Source organism: Bubalus kerabau, chromosome 11 (assembly GCF_029407905.1).
Source record: "Bubalus kerabau isolate K-KA32 ecotype Philippines breed swamp buffalo chromosome 11, PCC_UOA_SB_1v2, whole genome shotgun sequence".
Classification (NCBI taxonomy): Eukaryota; Metazoa; Chordata; class Mammalia; order Artiodactyla; family Bovidae; genus Bubalus; species Bubalus kerabau.
Genome location: NC_073634.1, coordinates 88919898 through 88937577, shown reverse-complemented (window position 1 = coordinate 88937577; position 17680 = coordinate 88919898). Strand labels below are relative to the sequence as shown.

The following is a 17680-nucleotide window of genomic DNA, read 5'->3' as shown; positions in this document are numbered from 1 at the left end:
TGGGTGCTCCATATTTGCCTGTATTGAATGAATTCCCCATTAGAACCAGCTAATTAGAGGTTATGTCCTTCTTCCCCATCAAACCTTATTCTTGTACAGACACACACGTGTATATGTCGATAGGTCTGTGTGGGCCCTTCTCAAAAATAGGCAAGGAGGCGTGTATGCACTGGGACTGGATTCCACATGAGAGAGTTATCCTCATCATTTTGCCACAAATATACACATGCAGACACACAGAAAATAAGAGGACACACAGGTAAACACACAGAAGCACAAACGGTTCAGTTCAGTCGCTCAGTCGTGTCCGGCTGGCTCTTTGGATATCATGGACTGCAGCATGCCAGGCCTCCCTGTCCATCACCAACTCCTGGAGTTTACTTAAACTCATGTCCATTGAGTTGGTGATGCCATCCAACCATCTCATCCTCTGTCATCCCCTTCTCCTCCCATCTTCAATCTCTCCCAGAATCAGGGTTTTTTCAAATGAGTCAGCTCTTCACATCAGGTGGCCAAAGTATTGGAGTTTCAGCTTCAACATCAGTTCTTCCAATGAGTATTCAGGACTGATTTCCTTTAGGATGGACTAGTTGGATCTCCTTGCAGTCCAAGGGATACAAGCAAAACATAGACATGTTTGCAGAAATAAGCACGATCACTGTCCACCAGAAAATGAGGCGAGGATGTAGTTTTGTGTATAAACAAACAGGGAGACGCAACCCAGACGCCTCCCCCGACACACATCCTCTGTCCTGGCTATTTATCCCTCCAAAGCAAAATGCTTCACAATGTAGGGGCTTCAGCCAATGACTGTCTCATTACAGCTTGTGATTTCGTGGGTCAGGATTCGGGCAGGACTTGGCTGGGTAATGCTTCGCCTCCTCACATGATGACTCGGTGAAATTAACTGCTGGACAGGCTGGCCTGGAAGGACCACACTGGCTTCTCTCACGTGTCTGGTGGCTTGGTGGGGGTGGCTGGAAGGTGGGGCCAAGCTGAGACTGTGGCCAGGAGGGCCTACGGGGCCTCTTGGATGGGACATCTCAGGGTAGTCAAGCCTCTTACATCGTAGCTGGCATCTCCCACAAAGAGCATCACAAAACGTGGAGGGGGTGCAGGAAGGTTTTTTACGACCTCGGGAGTTGAAGGATGTCACTTGTCCTCCAGATCACTGAGCAAGCAAGTCTGTCAGGTTTTCTCAGATGTTTTAAAAAATTTTTTCTTAAACATACTCACCTCACTGTTAATAAGGTATGGAGTTAATGCTCTGTGCCAGTATTACCAGGTAATAATGCCAGTATTTCGAGAAGGCAATGGCACCCGACTACAGTACTCTTGCGTGGCAAATCCCACGGACGGAGGAGCCTGGTAGGCTGCAGTCCATGGGGTCGCTAAGAGTCGGATTAGAGAGCAACTTCACTTTCACTTTCATGCATTGGAGAAGGAAATGGCAACCCACTCCAGTGTTCTTGCCTGGAGAATCCCAGGGACAGGGGAGCCTGGTGGGCTGCTGTCTATGGAGTCGCACACAGAGTCAGACACAACTGAAGCGATTTAGCAGCAGCAGCAGCCCCACTCCCGTATCAGTTGTCTGCAATGCAAATGGAGTGATGTTGGAGCTATCAGGTCAAATCTCATCTCACTAACCCCTGCTTGCTAGCTGTGTGACCTTGGCCACATTCCTCGACCTTCTGAGCTCCAGTGTCCTCCTCTCTGTATTGAAAAAGTGACACTTCTCTTGCGTTCAACATGTGTCTATTGACCACATTTCAGGGGATGCGGTGGTGAGAACCACAGGTACTGTCCCTGGTGGATGTCTTGAGCTGGAGAATGACACCAACAGTTCTAACTTTGCTAACCGTGCTAAGTGCTGGAAGGGAAAGATGAGGGTGCCATCAGGGGGTGAGTGATCAGGGAGTGCAGTCAGGATGAAACTGCTGTTAAGGAGGCCAGGAACCATTTCTCTGAGATGACACATGGTGCAGTCTGGGGGATCCGTAGCGGCTCACCAGTTGAAATGTGTCTTGGGCAGAGGAAACAGCATACGCCCAGGCCCTGTGGCTGGATGGAATCTATTGAATAGGAGAGGCGGAAAAGCCCATTGTGAGTGGGTCAGAGATCGAAGGGTGCGGGTGGGAGGTCAGACTGGACAGGTGGGTAGAAACTTCATTCATCATGTTAAGAAAGAGTTTAAAAATTGTATGTGCTCATTCGTGTCCGACTCATCTGCGACCCCATGGACTGTAGCCCACCAGGCTCCTCTTTCTTTCCTGGGCAAGAATAGTGGAGTGAGTTGCCATTTCCTTCCCCAGGGGATCTTCTCAACCCAGGGATTGAACCTGAGTCTCTTGCCTGGGCCTCCTGCATTGGCAGGCAGATTCTTTACCACTTGATACATTTTATATATTGACTTGAATGATGTTACTCATGGAGGTTAAATGACCAGATTGTGTTTCAAGAAGCTCCCGTTGGCTACAGCGTGGAGAATGAACTATAGAGGGCAAGAGGAAATGGGGGCAGACCCATCAGGAGCAGAATAGTGACCTCTCCCCCAAAGGTGTCCATGTCCTGATCCCCAGAAACTGTGAATATGTTAATTACATGGCAGAAAAGAATTAAGGTTGCAGATGGAATTAAGATTACTCATCACTGACCTTAAAATAGGGAGATTATCCTGGATTATCCGGGTGTGCCTGGTATAATCCCGTGAACTCAGAGAATGGGTCAGAGACATGAAATCTCAGAGGCACCTGACCTGCACTCGGAAGCTTTGAAGTTGGAGGAAGTGTTATTAATCTTGTGTTGTAGTTGAAGAAACTGAATTTCTGAGACATGAAGTGACCTACCTAAGACGAAGCATTAGTTAACATTATAACCAGGGATTAGATCCAGATCTCTTGACTACAGATCTTCTTTCCATTTCTACACTCTTCTAAGGAACCTGGGGGATCCAGGTTAGAGGCTGACTGGGTCCCATTCCGGCCCCGCCTATAGTGTCCTCCTCTTCACCCATCTCCTCCCACCATGGCAAACCCTTCATTACCCTCTTCCCTTATTTTGAGTTGTGCTGACAGAGGGGGCTGAGCTGCAGAAGACAGGAATCATGGCATTGGAATCGTGATGTGGGCGGGCACGTGCATTTAAGCTTATAGAATTTTGGAGATAAAGAGCCCTTGGGAATCACTTAGTATAATTCTGCCCTTTGGTTTCTATTTCAGGTGCTCTCTACTATATAACAATTAATGTAGTCAAATGAGCAGCAAATCAACACAGCATAAAGGAAAAGAGTAGAAACGTGTCTATCTCCTATCTATTATCCTGTCTATATTTACTATGTCCATTCTCCAAACCATTTCCCCATGTTCTATATCTATCTAGCTATCTACCTGTCTTTTCATATCTATTTCTGCATATATCAAAGGACAAAAGATGGTTCAAAACTTAACAGAATTTCTGTCTTGATCAGCTCAGGCTGTTGTTGCAAAAGTACCACAGACTGGGTGGCTTAAACAACAGAAGTTTAAGTCTCATAGTTCTGGAGGCTGAAGTCCAAGTTTTGGGTGCCAGCAGAGTCTGGTTCAGTGGGAGCTCTGCCCCTGGCTTGTAGATGGCAACCTTCCTGATGTACCCTTACAGGGCAGAGAGAGCTCATTTCTGTCCTGTCTCTTTTTAAGGGCACTAATTCTGTTGCAAGGGCTCCACCCTTATGACCTTATTACCTGTCAAAGCCCTCCCTCCACATAATATCCTATTGGGGATTAGGGCTTCGAATTTGAACTTTAAGCAGGGTGAGAGTGGACACAAACAGTCAGTCCATATTGTTTACATACATTTAAATTAAGTGAGAAAGAAAAGGGAAAAGGAAGTAGAGGCAAAAAAAGAAAAAAGAGCCAAGAATGAGGCTAACACAAATGTGAATGTGATAGAGTTTGGCTCATTTACAAGGAGAAGTGTGGAAGTGGAAGTGTGGCTCTGGCCCCAGTGCCTAAGGAAGGACCTGAGCAATCACACACTTCATGGTGTGAATTAGGGGAAAGCAAACCAGCTGTTCAGAAGACGTTTGCCTGCTCCTGACATCCAGTCTCCCACGTTATGATCATCATCCAGGATTAGCAGCTAACATTTGTGCTTTACTGTTTTATACAGTGTTATCTCTTTTCATTCTTACATCAGCTCCAGAACTATTTTATTGTTCTCTTATTGTTCGCTTCTTTTTACAGACGAGAAGATTGGGGCTTAGGAAGGTTAACTTCCTCCTTAAAGGCCACACACTTCTTAGTGGGAGAATGGGAGTTCAAACCCAAGTTCATTGCTGGCTTCCCCCACAGTTGCTAACCACTTGGTGCCCAGGGTGCATAGGTTGGGCTTCAAATTTTGTGTTAGAATTTTGAACGACAACAAATAGCTGTGGGGGTGGAGTGAGATAATTTTCTTCTTAGCTTTGAGAGAAACCACTGTTGAAATACACGGGTTCACCATTTTTGGTGTTCTTGTATATATATTTAATCTTTGAAATCAAACCAAACTCTTGGGGGATTGGAATCATTGCTCTCATGGCAGTAAAAATATATATCTGGTATCTAACTTGAAACTTCCTTTGTAATCGGAGTCAAATCCAAGCACTGTGAATTTAAACTGCTGCCAGCCTTCCTAACCTACCTCATGAGTGTAAAATCAGTGCAACTATTGCACCCGGATGGTGCTGGTGGGCATCTGTGTTTGTGCCCTTGAGGAATCTGAGTTGTATGGCACAGAACATCTGTGCCATAGGGGTATGGTTTTTGCCACGTGCTATAATAATCCACAGGAGATGAAATGGAGGTGGTAGCTGGATTTCAAGAAGCATTTCAAATGCATTGATTGGTTGAAATCAGGACTGAAACAGTTACTATATTAAGCAATTTATAGATGAAGAAACCAATTGCCTCGCCCCACTTTCCCAACCAGCGTCTGGACTTGGGCCGAATCCCTAACTCACATCTGCCTCCTTCCCAGTTTCTCTCTTACAGGAAGCTCTGTCTTTTTCATTCCAGATGTTCCAGAATACTCAAGTAGTCCTCTCCAAATTTATCCTTCCAATTTCCCTCAGTTAGTTAATGACAATGTCATCTACCTGGCCACCCAGGTCACCCAGAAAATTCTGTCATCCACAGAATCTCCCTCTTCACTCACCTGACCAGTCTGAGTCTCTCACCAAGTCTGGGGGCCTCTCCCATAGGCAGGACTCACAGCTGCCCCTTTCTCTTCAACCCCCACCCCGTCACCACCTGCCTTTACACCCTGCACCTTTTGCTAGAATCATCTTAAAAAAAAAAAAAAAAAAAAAAAAACCCAGAAATTCCCTGGTGGTCCAGTGGTTAGGACTCAGCTTTCACTGCTGAGGTGTGCGTGCATACTCGATCGCTCAATCATGTCTGACTCTTTGTAACCCCATGGACTGTAGCCCACCAGTCTCTTCTGTCCATGGGATTATCCTGGCAACAACACTGGAACAGGTTGCTATTTCCTCCTCTAGTGGATCTTCTTGACCCAGGGATCGAATTTGCATCTCCTGCGTGTACTGTCGGAGAAGGCAATGGCACCCCACTCCAGTGTTCTTGCCTGGAGAATCCCAGGGACAGAGGAGCCTAATGGGCTGCTGTCTATGGGGTTGCACAGAGTCGGACACGACTGAAGCGACTTAGCAGCAGCAGCAGCGTGTACTGCATTAGCAGGCAGATTCTTTACCAGTAAGCCACCTGGGAAGACCTCACTGCCGAGGGTGTGGGTTCAGTCTCTGGCTGGGACCTAAGATCTGGCAAGCCATGTGGCTCAGTCACACACACACATAAACCCTTTAAATGGGCTTCTTTGCCTCCAGCATACACATGTCAGAGCGATTATGTAAACACAGGTCTGACCATCCCGCCCCTTGCTATCCCCCACTGTGTACAGTGATTGTTCTCAAATTGTGTTCTCTGGGGACTTCCCTAATGGTCCAGTGGTTAGGACTCCTCACTTCCAGTGCAATGGGGCACAGGTTCGATCCCTAATGAGGAAACTAAGGTCCTACATGCTGTATGGTATGGCTAAAAAAACAAAAATGTAAACAAACCCCATGTTCTCTGAAGCCAGGGTTCTGTAGCCAAGACTGGGGACTCCAGTCCTCTTCCCTGAAATGACCATAGCATTCCCCTTCTACTTATATACAGGCTTCTGCAAAAAATTTGGTTTAAGGGGGGGCATAACAATTTTTAAAAAATAGCTCCAGTCTATCCATGTCTCCTGACCACAGACCATCCCAGGCCCCTCCATGTCTCCTGCACACGATGGAATGTTCTCCAGTCATGAGTGCTCCTGGCTGTTCCCCAAACATATGTGTGCTGACTCTGTTTCCTTGAACATACCTTCTTTGCTTGGGATAGACTCTCCTCCTCCTCCTCTCTCCTCTGACAGCCCCACTCACCTTCAGAAGCAGCTCAGATGTCACCTTCTGAGGACAGCACGGAGCCATCCTGATATATCCCACGGGCAAACTGTTGGCTCCCTCCCCCACCCCCAATCTGTGCCCCCACCCGACCCCAGCTGTGTCTCGATGGTGGCCCCAGCCATGGAAACCTTTTCTACATGTCTTCCTGCCCACTCACCCCTACTAGATCATGAATGATAGACTTCCGTGTAGCTATCATAAATTTACCTGTAGCTCAAACGGTAAAGAATCTGCCTGCAAGGCAGGAGACCAAGGTTTGATCCCTGGGTTGGAAAGTTCCTCTGGAGAAGGGAATGGCAATCTACTCCACTATTCTTGCCTGGAGAATTCCATGACAGAGAACCCTGGCGGGCTACAAGTTCCTGGGGTCGCAAAGAGTCTGACACGACTGAGTGACTAACACAGTCCACAGATCATGAATGACTCAAAGGACAAGATTTATATTTTACTCGTCTTTGTATTCCCACTGCCTAGCATAGTACTTGGCCCCTGGGAGAAACTCAATAAACCAGGAGGTAAAAGCAACACCATTAATGATCAGCCCGTCAACAATACAAGCTGGAAAAGCTAAATGCCTCAGCTGAGTAGTAGGTAGGGTGACAGGGCAGGGGGATGACAGGGTGAGGGGAACAGGAGTGAGGGCGTTCAAGGGTGGTTGGTTCAGGACTGCTGTAATTGAATTCAGAATACAGGTGTTTTTAAGTACAGCTTAAGGGATAATTTAAGGCCCATGAAAACTCAACATGTCCCTTAGGCTGGGAGCTCTAACTGGGGTCCCTGTGGGAAAAGCAGACAGTGCAGGTCCTACTTGCTTGGATAATTTCACACCAACAGTCTCAGCAGCTCATCTGTGTGTGAGGCTGTGCCCCTTCGCCTGAGTGGACTCCGTTAATGCTCACAATGCACCTGTCCATTCTGAGGTTATCGTTACATCCATCATACAGATAAGAGAACTAGCCCCGTGAGTCCCTATAGCCAAGACATAGTAGAGGAAGCCCACGTGTCTTCAGATTCCACATCCTGTCATTTCTTCACGCTGCCTTATCTCCTGAAGTTTCCCCAGTAGGTCCACATGCTTTGGGAGGACAAAGATGATGAAGAAAAGAGAGAGAGATTTACGACCTCATGTTGTGTCCTTTCTTACCAAACCCTACCCTCTAACTGAGTGCAGGGGAAAAAAACCTCACCACATCCTTCTTTTTATTCAATTTCCTTTTTTATTTTTGTTTATTTATTTTTAAAAATATTTATTTGGCTGTGCCAGCTCTTAGTTGCAGCATTGTGGGATCTAGTTCCCTGACGGGGGATCGAACCTGGGCCCCCTGCATTGGGAGCGTGGAGTCTTAGCCATGAGACCACCAGGGAAGTCCTCGGTTTCTTTTTTTATTGAGACATAATTCACATACCATAAGATTCACCATGTTAAAGCATACAGTTCAGTAGTTCTTAGTACATTCACGAGGTTGTGCAAACGCTACCAGTAATTTCAGAACATCACCATGAATTATTTTCTAATGTTTTTGTTTTCCAGATTCCAATAATGAGAGACCCTGGATGGATTCGAAATGTCTGGTCTTCAAACATTAATGTGAGTGGAGTTGCTATGAATGCCCTAATGATACTTTAACATTTCCAGATGAGAGAAAATACTATTGGACCAACTGGCTTATTGCCATGGATACACGCAGTCCCCAAACCAGGACTACTATTCCCTCCAAAGCTTTCAGAGTTGCTCTGTAGCCCTTTCTAAAGGTTTGATGAGCCCCAGAGGAAGCCCAGAACGTTTTGGCTAGTTTCTAATCTCTTCTGCTTGTGAGCCATCCTCTCTTGGGCATAGATCTGATTTTTGTTATGTTTATAACTTTCTCTTTTATATTAGAGTATAGCTGATTAACATGCTGTGATAGTTTCAGGTGTACAACAAAGCCACTCAGCCATAATGCTCATGTATGCATTCTCCCCAAAGCCTCCTCCCATCCAGGCTGCCACTTAACATTGAGCAGAGTGGGTCCAATAGGATGCATGCATCCCAGTGCTCACTGCAGCACTATTTACAATAGCCAAGACATGGAAGCAGCCTAAATGTCCATTGTTAGAGGAATAGATAAAGAAGATGTGGTACATATGTACAGCAGAAGATTATTCAGCCATTAAAAAGAATGAAGTAATGCCATTTGCAGCAACATAGATGGACCTAGAGCTTGTCATAGATCTGACTTTATCACCTCCCTGATTAAAAAGCATTTGGTGGCTCCCTAGTGCTAACAGGAAATGGTTCATATCAAGTTCAGGCTATTTGTTTGCCCCTGATAGATGGTCAGATGTCCATCTCATTAATAAAAGCCCTTGCAGCTGCCACTGAACCCCTCAGAGTCCTCCTGCAGATTCTGCATCTTCTTTCTGCACCCATTGGTCCATTTGGTCACTGCCCCATGCCTGGTCCCCAAGCCTTGGCCCTGCCTTTCGGGTTGTCTCTGTGACTGTTAGCGCTTTGTTCTCTGCTCTTTCAGGGTCTCCCTTGTTCAGCAGCCTGAGGGCCAGCACCTCCCTTGTCCGCATGCCCACGCCAGCTTCCACGTTCTGCTCACGAGTCTGACTTGAGCCTCTGTAGCTTGAGGGAAGGCGCATTTTGCTGAAGCATAACTGGCAGTGCTCCATCTACATCCTGGCTCCTTTCTCACAGTACCTGCAAATCACCTGCACATTGCCCTGGGCCAGACTTTAAGCTCCAGTAGTTTCCTACAACTTGCTCTGCCCAGTGGATTTTAAACCTGAGGTTCTCTCCTGTGGAGAAGAGACTTGAGAGAATACATTGCAGGTGGAGGGGTCTCAAGAAAAGGCTTTTGGAATACTCTAGGGAGGAAGTGGGCTTCCCAGGTGGCATTAGTGGTAATGAACCTGCCTGCCAATGCATGAGACAGAAGAGATGCAGGTTCGATCCTTGTGTTGGGAAGATCCCCTGGAAGAGGGCATGGCAACCCACTCCAGTATTCTTGCCTAGAGAATCCCATGGATGCAGAAGCCTGGCAGGCTCCACAGTGTCCATAGGGTCACAAAGAGTCAGACACGACTGAAGCGACTTAGCATGCACACACAGGGAGGAAGTAATAAAGCCTCAATAGTCATCTGTCTCGACTGTGGCCTGTGCTGTTTTGGTATATAGAATAAAAGTTACACTTGGTCTTGCTCTCAAAGAGCTCAGTCTGGGAGAGACTCTGGTCAGAGTGTGGACCAGGAGGATTTGCAGAGGACCCAGGAGGCCCAGTGCAGGGCCAGCCAGAGCACGTCTTCATACATGAATCCAGAGACTCCAGTTAAGTGAATGAAGAAGGCTCCTGAGGAAGACCTGGCCCTGGGAATGCTGGGAAAAGCGCAGGTTCTATTTCCAAGTGGATTGGCAAGCACTGGGCCCAATCAGAGGCCAGGAATCCTGAGTGGGGCGGGCAATTAGCGGCAGTTGAGGCTGGAGTGAGGGGAGCCGTCCTCTATGGAGGAGAGAAGGGGCAGGATGTCCTGGTAAGTGAGCTGCTCTGCCTGTGGGTAGCCATGGGGGCTGGCCGTCATGAGGTGGTCTGAGGCTGCCATTTTCCATGGCCAAATCCCATTCTCCACACCTGGGGTCTGGAGCCCATGGCCACCAGGTTTCCAGGCCCAGCCTCCGGTCCATGGTGCTGGGCAATGGCCATGGTTACAAGAGAGGCAGTCAAGGAAAGACATCAGTTGGGCCTTACTGTCAGGCCTTCTACTGGACCTTCACAGAGCTCATGATTTAACAAGACAAGAAACCGTGGACAGGGGATGTAAAGTTTCTGCTTTTTAGGGCGAAATTACAGAAAATCTTAACTGTCTATGCAGGAGAACTGAATTAGGAGAGCAGAGTTTTGGTGACAGTTGCCACTTTTAGAGTACGTGTGATATTGAGCAAGTTCCCTAACTTCTCTGAGCTTTATTTCCTTTGGTACATTGGGAGGTCATCCCATTGTGAACACAGAGTGCTCTCTGTTTACCACCAGGTATCGTGTAGAAGAGAAGTGTGTGTGTATGTTTTTGCTTAGTTGCTCAGTCATGTCCCACTCTTTGCCAACCTACGGACTATAGCCCAACAGTCTTCCTTTCTCCATGGGATTCTCCAGGCAAGAATACTGGAGTGGGTTGCCATTTCCTCCTCCAGGGGGTCTTCCTGACCCAGGGATCGAAACTGCGTCTCCTGCGTCTCCAGCATTGGCAGGTGTATTCTTGATCACTAGGCCACCAGGGAAGCCCGTAGAAGAGAAGATGGGCTTGTAACTCAGATTGGGTTGGGTAGAGAGTTTAGAAGCAATTCAGAAAAAATGCTTCCAAGAGAAAGTGAGTCCAAGAGAAGCATGAATAAAATAAAATTAAAAAAAAAGAGAGAGAGAAGCATGGTCTTGAAAGAGGCCTAAGTGAGCCAGGCATGGAGGTAAGAACTGGATCATATGATTGAAAGAGTGGGTGATGACAGTGGAGGAGGGGAAAGCAGTGCCGATGATGGGGGGTGGGGTTCACTTGCTGTTCTAAGGAGTTGGCCTTTATCCTACAAGAAAAGGTAATGGAGGAAGGGTTAGCACTGAAAAGACTTAAGCAGACAGTGCTAAGTCAGATCTGCAGCCTGTTACAGGGCAGACATGGGGTGGGGCTGGAGGCAGGGAGACCCTTTAGCAAGTGGTCATTAGCTCAGTTGAGTTGAAGCGCTTGGAGGACTGCCCAAATGGAGGTGTGTAGGAGGTGGTCGGATGAACCGTCTGGAGCCGAGAGGCAAGGTCAGGACTGGAGATACTGAACTGTCGGTCAACAGCAGAACAGTGTCACTGCAGGGGGACAGAATCACCCAGCAGTGTGTGGCATGGGGAGGTGGGCGAGGTCATGTAGGTGGGTTTTCAGTCAGAACCTCTACTATGACAGCTTTTGGTAATTTTTTGGTATGTTGTTATCCTTAGACAATAGGTTCATAAACGCCAAAAATGCTTAGTGATGAGAAAAACCCAAAACAAAGGGAAAGTATGATGGGGCAGATAGTAGGACTCAAGATCTCTGTCCCTGCCCTTGTCTCTGTCTCCTGGTTATTGTATAGATGAATGTGCGAGGCACAAGGTACAGTGATGAGCGTGTTGTGGTTAGTCTTTGGCTTGAAGGGCTCACTGGCCGGCAGAGGAGATAGAGGCATAAGAAACGATGCAGTGACAAGACTTGTATCACGTGCCATGGTGGAGTTCCATGTGGGCTGCTTGGTACAGAGAAGCTAGTGATGAATTCTTCACGGACCCAAGGAATGTCTGAGGGTGGGCTTCCCTGGGGGGTCCTGCTCCCAGTTTGAAGAATCTGGCAATGGGCGGCAGAAACCTCCCCCCGCCCCAGATACACAGCAGCACATCTATCCTCTCCCCCTACAAAGAGAGGTTCATTCAAGGCAATAGGCCCTGAATTCTGGAGGGAGAATTGAGCAATGAAATGTCCACCCAAACTACGTAAGCCGCTTAACTTGGACGAGGGAACATGGTACAATTTGTCACATGAAGCCTCCCTCTTGGCCAACCTGTGCTTTGATTGCACCATTCCTAACAAAAGCAACAATTCCCAGAATTCTAGATGATCCTGGCACAGTTTCTTGGAGCTGTGTTTTGCTTACTGTTTTTCTTTCTTGTCTTCAGGTCTGACAAAGGACAGGATTTTAGGGTGGACAGCATGTTTTGCGTGGGGAGGAAGTGACTTTGGTTAGATTTAAATTAATTTTTGAAATATTTTATCAAAGTGCTTCATGTACCTACTTTCTAGAAAATCAACTCAGAAATGCTGGCTCAGAGCTGAAGCCATAGTTCCAGGTTCCTAACCCCGACCACTTCTGTATCTGCTTTGCACCTTGTCCTATGGACCTACTGAGAGAGGAGAATCTAGCTGATTCTCACAGATCATCGTATGTAAATGCATTCTTTTTCATACTCTTCGATTTATGTGTAATCCTATCCTTGTTTAGTTCTGTGTTTAGGCTCTATCTTTCTTACATATGGAGTTTTTCTTAGGCAGGGGGTGTGTTTTTCCTAGAAGTTATGTTTGCCTTTTTCCTTGTTAGCAGGAAAAATATATGCTTCCCAGTCCCTGCCTGTCCTCCCCACTACACACACACTGATAAGCTTTTACTTCAACCTGTCACTTGGAAACTATCACGTTCTTTAAATCCATTAACTTGTTTTAATTTGGATCTATTTACTAATTTATTTGGATGACCGTGATTTTCATATAGAACTTTGGTTTTCTTACTTATTTCTTATTTATTCAACAAACCTTATATGGAACAAGTGATAGGTTTGTTTTGTTTTGTTTTGTTTTTTTTGGTAAGAGCATTATAAATATTAACTCATTTACTTCCTTACAATAGATCTATAAGTTGGTCTTATTATTATCTCTAATTGAGAGATGAGAAAAATGAGCACAGAGAGGTTGAGCCACTCGCTCAAGGTCACACAGCTGAAGAAGGGCAGGGTTAGGATTCAGACCCACACCTAGCTCCAGAGACTTTGTTCTCGAGCTCTGTAGTATGCTGCCTGTATAAGAAGTTTCTCTTGTTCAGTAGTTTCTAATTCTTGTCATTTATTCCTTGCATTTAGTACCTGTATCATGTTCCCTGGTTTTTCCAAGCTCTCTGTGTAGGAGCCCTTTTTCTCTTGGATCACCTCTCACTCCAGGAGACCTCCCTTCCTGCTTGCTCTCAGTCCTCCACTAGACCTGTCATCTAGGGAGGCTCTCATTACACCTACCTTAACCCAGATCCTTATTTTCTTCTTTTCTTAGTTTACTCTTTAGAAGTAAGCAAACTGGAATTAATTTTCATGTGATCTCCCAGAAAAGGGGGCTAGAAGAGAAGTTTCTGTGTCCTTGTGAGTCTGAATCTCTTTTTTAATTTGGCTTCATGTTTGATAGTTTGGTTGGAATGAGAATTTGAGGTTAATATTAATTTTTCACAGAATTTTGAATGCATTGTTTCATTGACTTCCAAGAACTAATGTTACCGCTATGCCAGTCTGACATTTGTTCCTTCCTAGATGACTTATTATTTTCAATCTGGAAGCTTCTGGGTATCGGTTAACCCTTTGTATCCTGAAGCCTCAGCAGTGGATTGTGTCCCATTCATTCTGCTCAGACCTTGGAGCGTGAGTCTGTATTGCCCTGGTGGACAACACACTTGTAAGCTAATGAATATCAACAGATGAGATATTTCAACAGATTAAAGGAAAATGGAAAACAAACAAGAGTGGTGACTGGAGACCAATGACGTTCTCCTCCCCTATCTCCCTCATCCCCTATTGCCCAACTTTTTGGTCTATGATTGGCAGATTTCATTAACTTAACCTTCTATTTTTCTCATTATTATTTTTTGCAATCAAAAATTTCCTTTAACAGATTCCTTTTTGTTCTCTAGTTTTTTTTCTCTTTCATAGCATTCTTCTATTTTTGCTTTATGTATGAAATAACCTCCCCGATCTCACCGAGCTTCAAATTTGGGAATTTCTTCCTATTAATTTCTCTTCTGTTCCCTTAATTATTTTTTATTTCTTCTGGAGTCAGGTTTCCCCGTCTGTCGTTCTTTTTCTTTCAGATTGCAGTTTCCTCAAGCATCTGGTGATTAGCAGTTGACTGTTTTTCTTTAATATGGATGGGGTAGGAAGGTTGCCTGGAATTTCCCATTGCTGGGGTTCGCTCTGGAATAAACAGTCAGGGAGCTGTTACCCAGACCACATGGTTCTGGCTCTGGCCCCTCCTTTGAGGTTCTCCTGGGCAGGTAGCTCCGCCCTTCACTGCAGCCCCTTTGCAGGCATTCCAGGTCATAACTTGCTCCGTGTTATTTCTTTACTCAACCCTTTCCTTTGCTTCCACATTCCAAATTTGATTAAACGTCTTTTCCATGGAAGATGGTCCTCTCTTCACGGTTGTGAAATTTTAAGTTCTGAAGTTTCCTTGAAATCTAAAGAGATGAGGTATCTGAAAGTACAAACCAGTCAATCCTAAAGAAGTCAACCCTAAATATTCATTGGAAGGTCTGTTGCTGAAGCTGAAGCTCCAACGCTTTGGCCACCTGATGTAAAGAGGTAACTCACTGGAAAAGACTCTGGTGCTGGGAAGGATTGAAGGCAAAAGGAGAAGAGGGCAGCAGAGGATAAAATGGTTAGATAGCATTATAAAGTCAATGGGCAAACTCCGGGAGACAGTAGAGGCCAGAGGAGCCTGGTGTGCTGCACTCCATGGGGTCACAAAGAGTAGAACGCCACTCAGTGACTGAACAACAACATCTGGAAGTAAACGGAAAATAAACGCCTGTGTTCATTCTGCTTTACCTGCCATCCTGACCCAGGATTTTCCTCCTTGTCCAGCATCATTACCGGAGCTCTTCTGAACTTGTCTGACGATGTTCACTGTGTTCCTATCTAGAAATACTCTGCAGATACCTTACAGCCGATTTGCATTTCTTAGCCTGAATCATGACAGCCCTGCTCTGTAACTCTTGTCCAAGATAGATCGGTGCTAGGCACTAGCAGAATCAGATCCAACAATAATGTATTTAATTAGAATCTTACCGAGAAGGATCATTTCCTATTCAGTGAATGCTTAGGTTTTATAGCGTGTGCTATGGTTTTTCCTGTGGTCATATATGGATGTGAGAGTTGGACTGTGAAGAAGGCTGAGCGCCGAAGAATTGATGCTTTTGAACTGTGGTGTTGGAGAAGACTCTTGAGAGTCCCTTGGACTGCAAGGAAATCCAACCAGTCCATTCTGAAGGAGATCAGCCCTGGGTGTTCTTTGGAAGGAATGATGCTAAAGCTGAAACTCCAGTACTTTGGCCACCTCATGCGAAGAGTTGACTCATTGGAAAAGACTGATGCTGGGAGGGATTGGGGGCAAGAGGAGAAGGGGACGACAGAGGATGAGATGGCTGGATGGCATCACTGACTCGATGGACGTGAGTCTGGGTGAACTCTGGGAGTTGGTGATGGACAGGGAGGCCTGGCGTGCTTCGATTCATGGGATCGCAGAGTCGGACACGACTGAGTGACTGATCTGACTTGATCTGATCTGATCCCCAATCCTCCCTGTTAGCAATTCCTTCTCCCACCTGGTGGGCATCCTGTTCTGAATTGTGTGTCCTTGTCTTCTCTTGTGGGATGCACTATGTATCAACTTGTTCGTGAGCTCTTCAAGGTCAGAGGTGTCTCTTAATTGTTAACGTCCCCACTGTACCTGACACAGGATAAGCACTCAGAAATGGCTAGTTGCATAAATGGGTGTATCTTTTGTGACTTCCCTCCTGCCTCATTCATGATAAGGGCACCGGTATCTTTAACACCAGTGCATGCCTAGTAAATTTTCATTAAGATGAACATATATTTGCAACTGGGCATTATGACCCCATGTGATAATTAAGCATACATTTCAAAATATTTATTGAACACCGATTAAGTACCAGAAATGGTGCTAGATCCTTAAAACAGAAATGGTCTTTTCCCTCCTGTAGAGTCTGTCTGCTGGGGGAGAGATTTTACAATCATTGCACACACAAATGGAACATTTAAATTTGATCAGTAGGCTAAGTGAAAGATTTGCAGAGCAGTCCAAGTGTCTAACAGGGAGTACTGACATCATTGGGGAGGTTACTGATGCTTGAACTAAGCATGAAGAATGAGCAGTGGTTAACCCGGTGAAGAAGGGGGAGAGAATTCCATGTGGAGGCAGCAGCATGTGCAAAGGCCCTGTGGTGGGAGGGAACAGGACAAGCACAAGGACTTGAAAATTACCCAGTGCATCTGGAGCCTTGACTATGTAGAGAAATGGTGAAGGCAGAGCAGCCGGGCCCCAGACAGGCCATCAGATGTCTGATGCTGGAGAAGCAGGTGCCTGTCTGTCAGAGAACCACTCCCCATCCAGATGCTCTCTGGCTGACGCAGCTGTCTCTGGGTCTCCTGAGAACACTGCAGCTAAGCTGAGCATCAGTGGAGCAAGACAGTACTGTGGCATATTCAATGCTACAGTGCAGGAAACGGTAGAAGAGAATTGAAACTGAGCAGTGTTGGAGCCCGGATAAACCCTGGTCTGCCCAGCCCCCACTCCCTGCCTTCCGTGGGAAGTTCAGGAAACTCCCAACTCATTCTTTGTCTTGAGTATGCCCTGCTCGGCTCAGAATTTCCTCTGTTTAGGTTAGTTATGCCCAAGCCTTTGCTTACACATCCCCCAGGGAGGTAGACAGGAGAGGAGAATATGGGGTGGGGGGGTGGAGATGTGACATTCTAAAATGAAAGAGAATTCAGTTATTCCTTCTGAAGCTACCTCAATATCCTCTGAAATGAACGGAGATGCCCTGGAATGGGGGCATGGGCCCCAGACTGACCGTTACTGCACTGCGTGTGTTGGGGGATCAGACAGATATGAGGCTGTCTGTCCCCATGAAGTCACAGCATAGATGTGTAAATGACAGGTCAGAGCAGATGGCCCTCTATTCCCACTTCCTCACTTTCTCCATCATGGAGACTGAGGTGACCTAGGCAGGATCCTGTAAGTGGCAGAACATAGACAAGGACCTAGATCTCCCGGTCCCCAGAACGACACCCTGTCTAAGACACCTCTGTTTCCAGAAAGACACGTGGGATATTTTTACTGGGCTTACATCTTCTCTGTTCTGGGAGGAAAAATCACAGAGTCCCAGGTCAGATTTTGTAATGAGCTTGGGGGGGCCATAGGGGTGGGGACATGTTCCCTCTGGGGAGCCTGAGGGCTGGACCAGGGGGAGATCTAAAACTCAAAATTAGCTTTTGGAACCAGCTTACTCTCAGAGTCCCTTTAGGCAGAAGTGCTCCTGTCCCTTCTGTCTTCGGGGCAGAAGCCTCAGGGACCTTCTCCATTTCACCCAACGGAGAGCTTCGCTAGAACCAGGTCATCCTCTTTGGAGGGCAGAGGGAGGTGGAGCAGCTAATTCAATCCAGGCATCAGAGAATCAAGTGGAAGCATGCCGAACCCAACTGCCCACCTCTGCACAGACCCCCCCACTCCTCTGAGGGATGTTCTGGTAGGACCACGAAGCTGAGCTCAAATTTCTCAACCCAGTCACACAAAAAATCCAGCTGTTCACTCTGGATTTGTCTCCACAGCCCTGCTCCTAGTGGGGGTCCAGCAGGGAGCCCCCAGGCTCCAGGCGCAGAGGAGCCTCCT

General features: G+C 46.5%; 1 protein-coding gene across 2 annotated transcripts in view; it reads left to right on the top strand.

Moving 5' to 3' along the window:
• The window catches only part of LPIN1 (lipin 1), a 129191-nt gene that overhangs the window by 24848 nt on the left and 86663 nt on the right, over positions 1-17680 (top strand). For both annotated transcript variants that reach the window (XM_055540906.1, XM_055540905.1), the window contains exon 2: positions 8001-8057. In XM_055540906.1, the coding sequence (XP_055396881.1) occupies positions 8001-8057 (57 nt within the window). The remainder of the gene's footprint in view (positions 1-8000; positions 8058-17680) is intronic.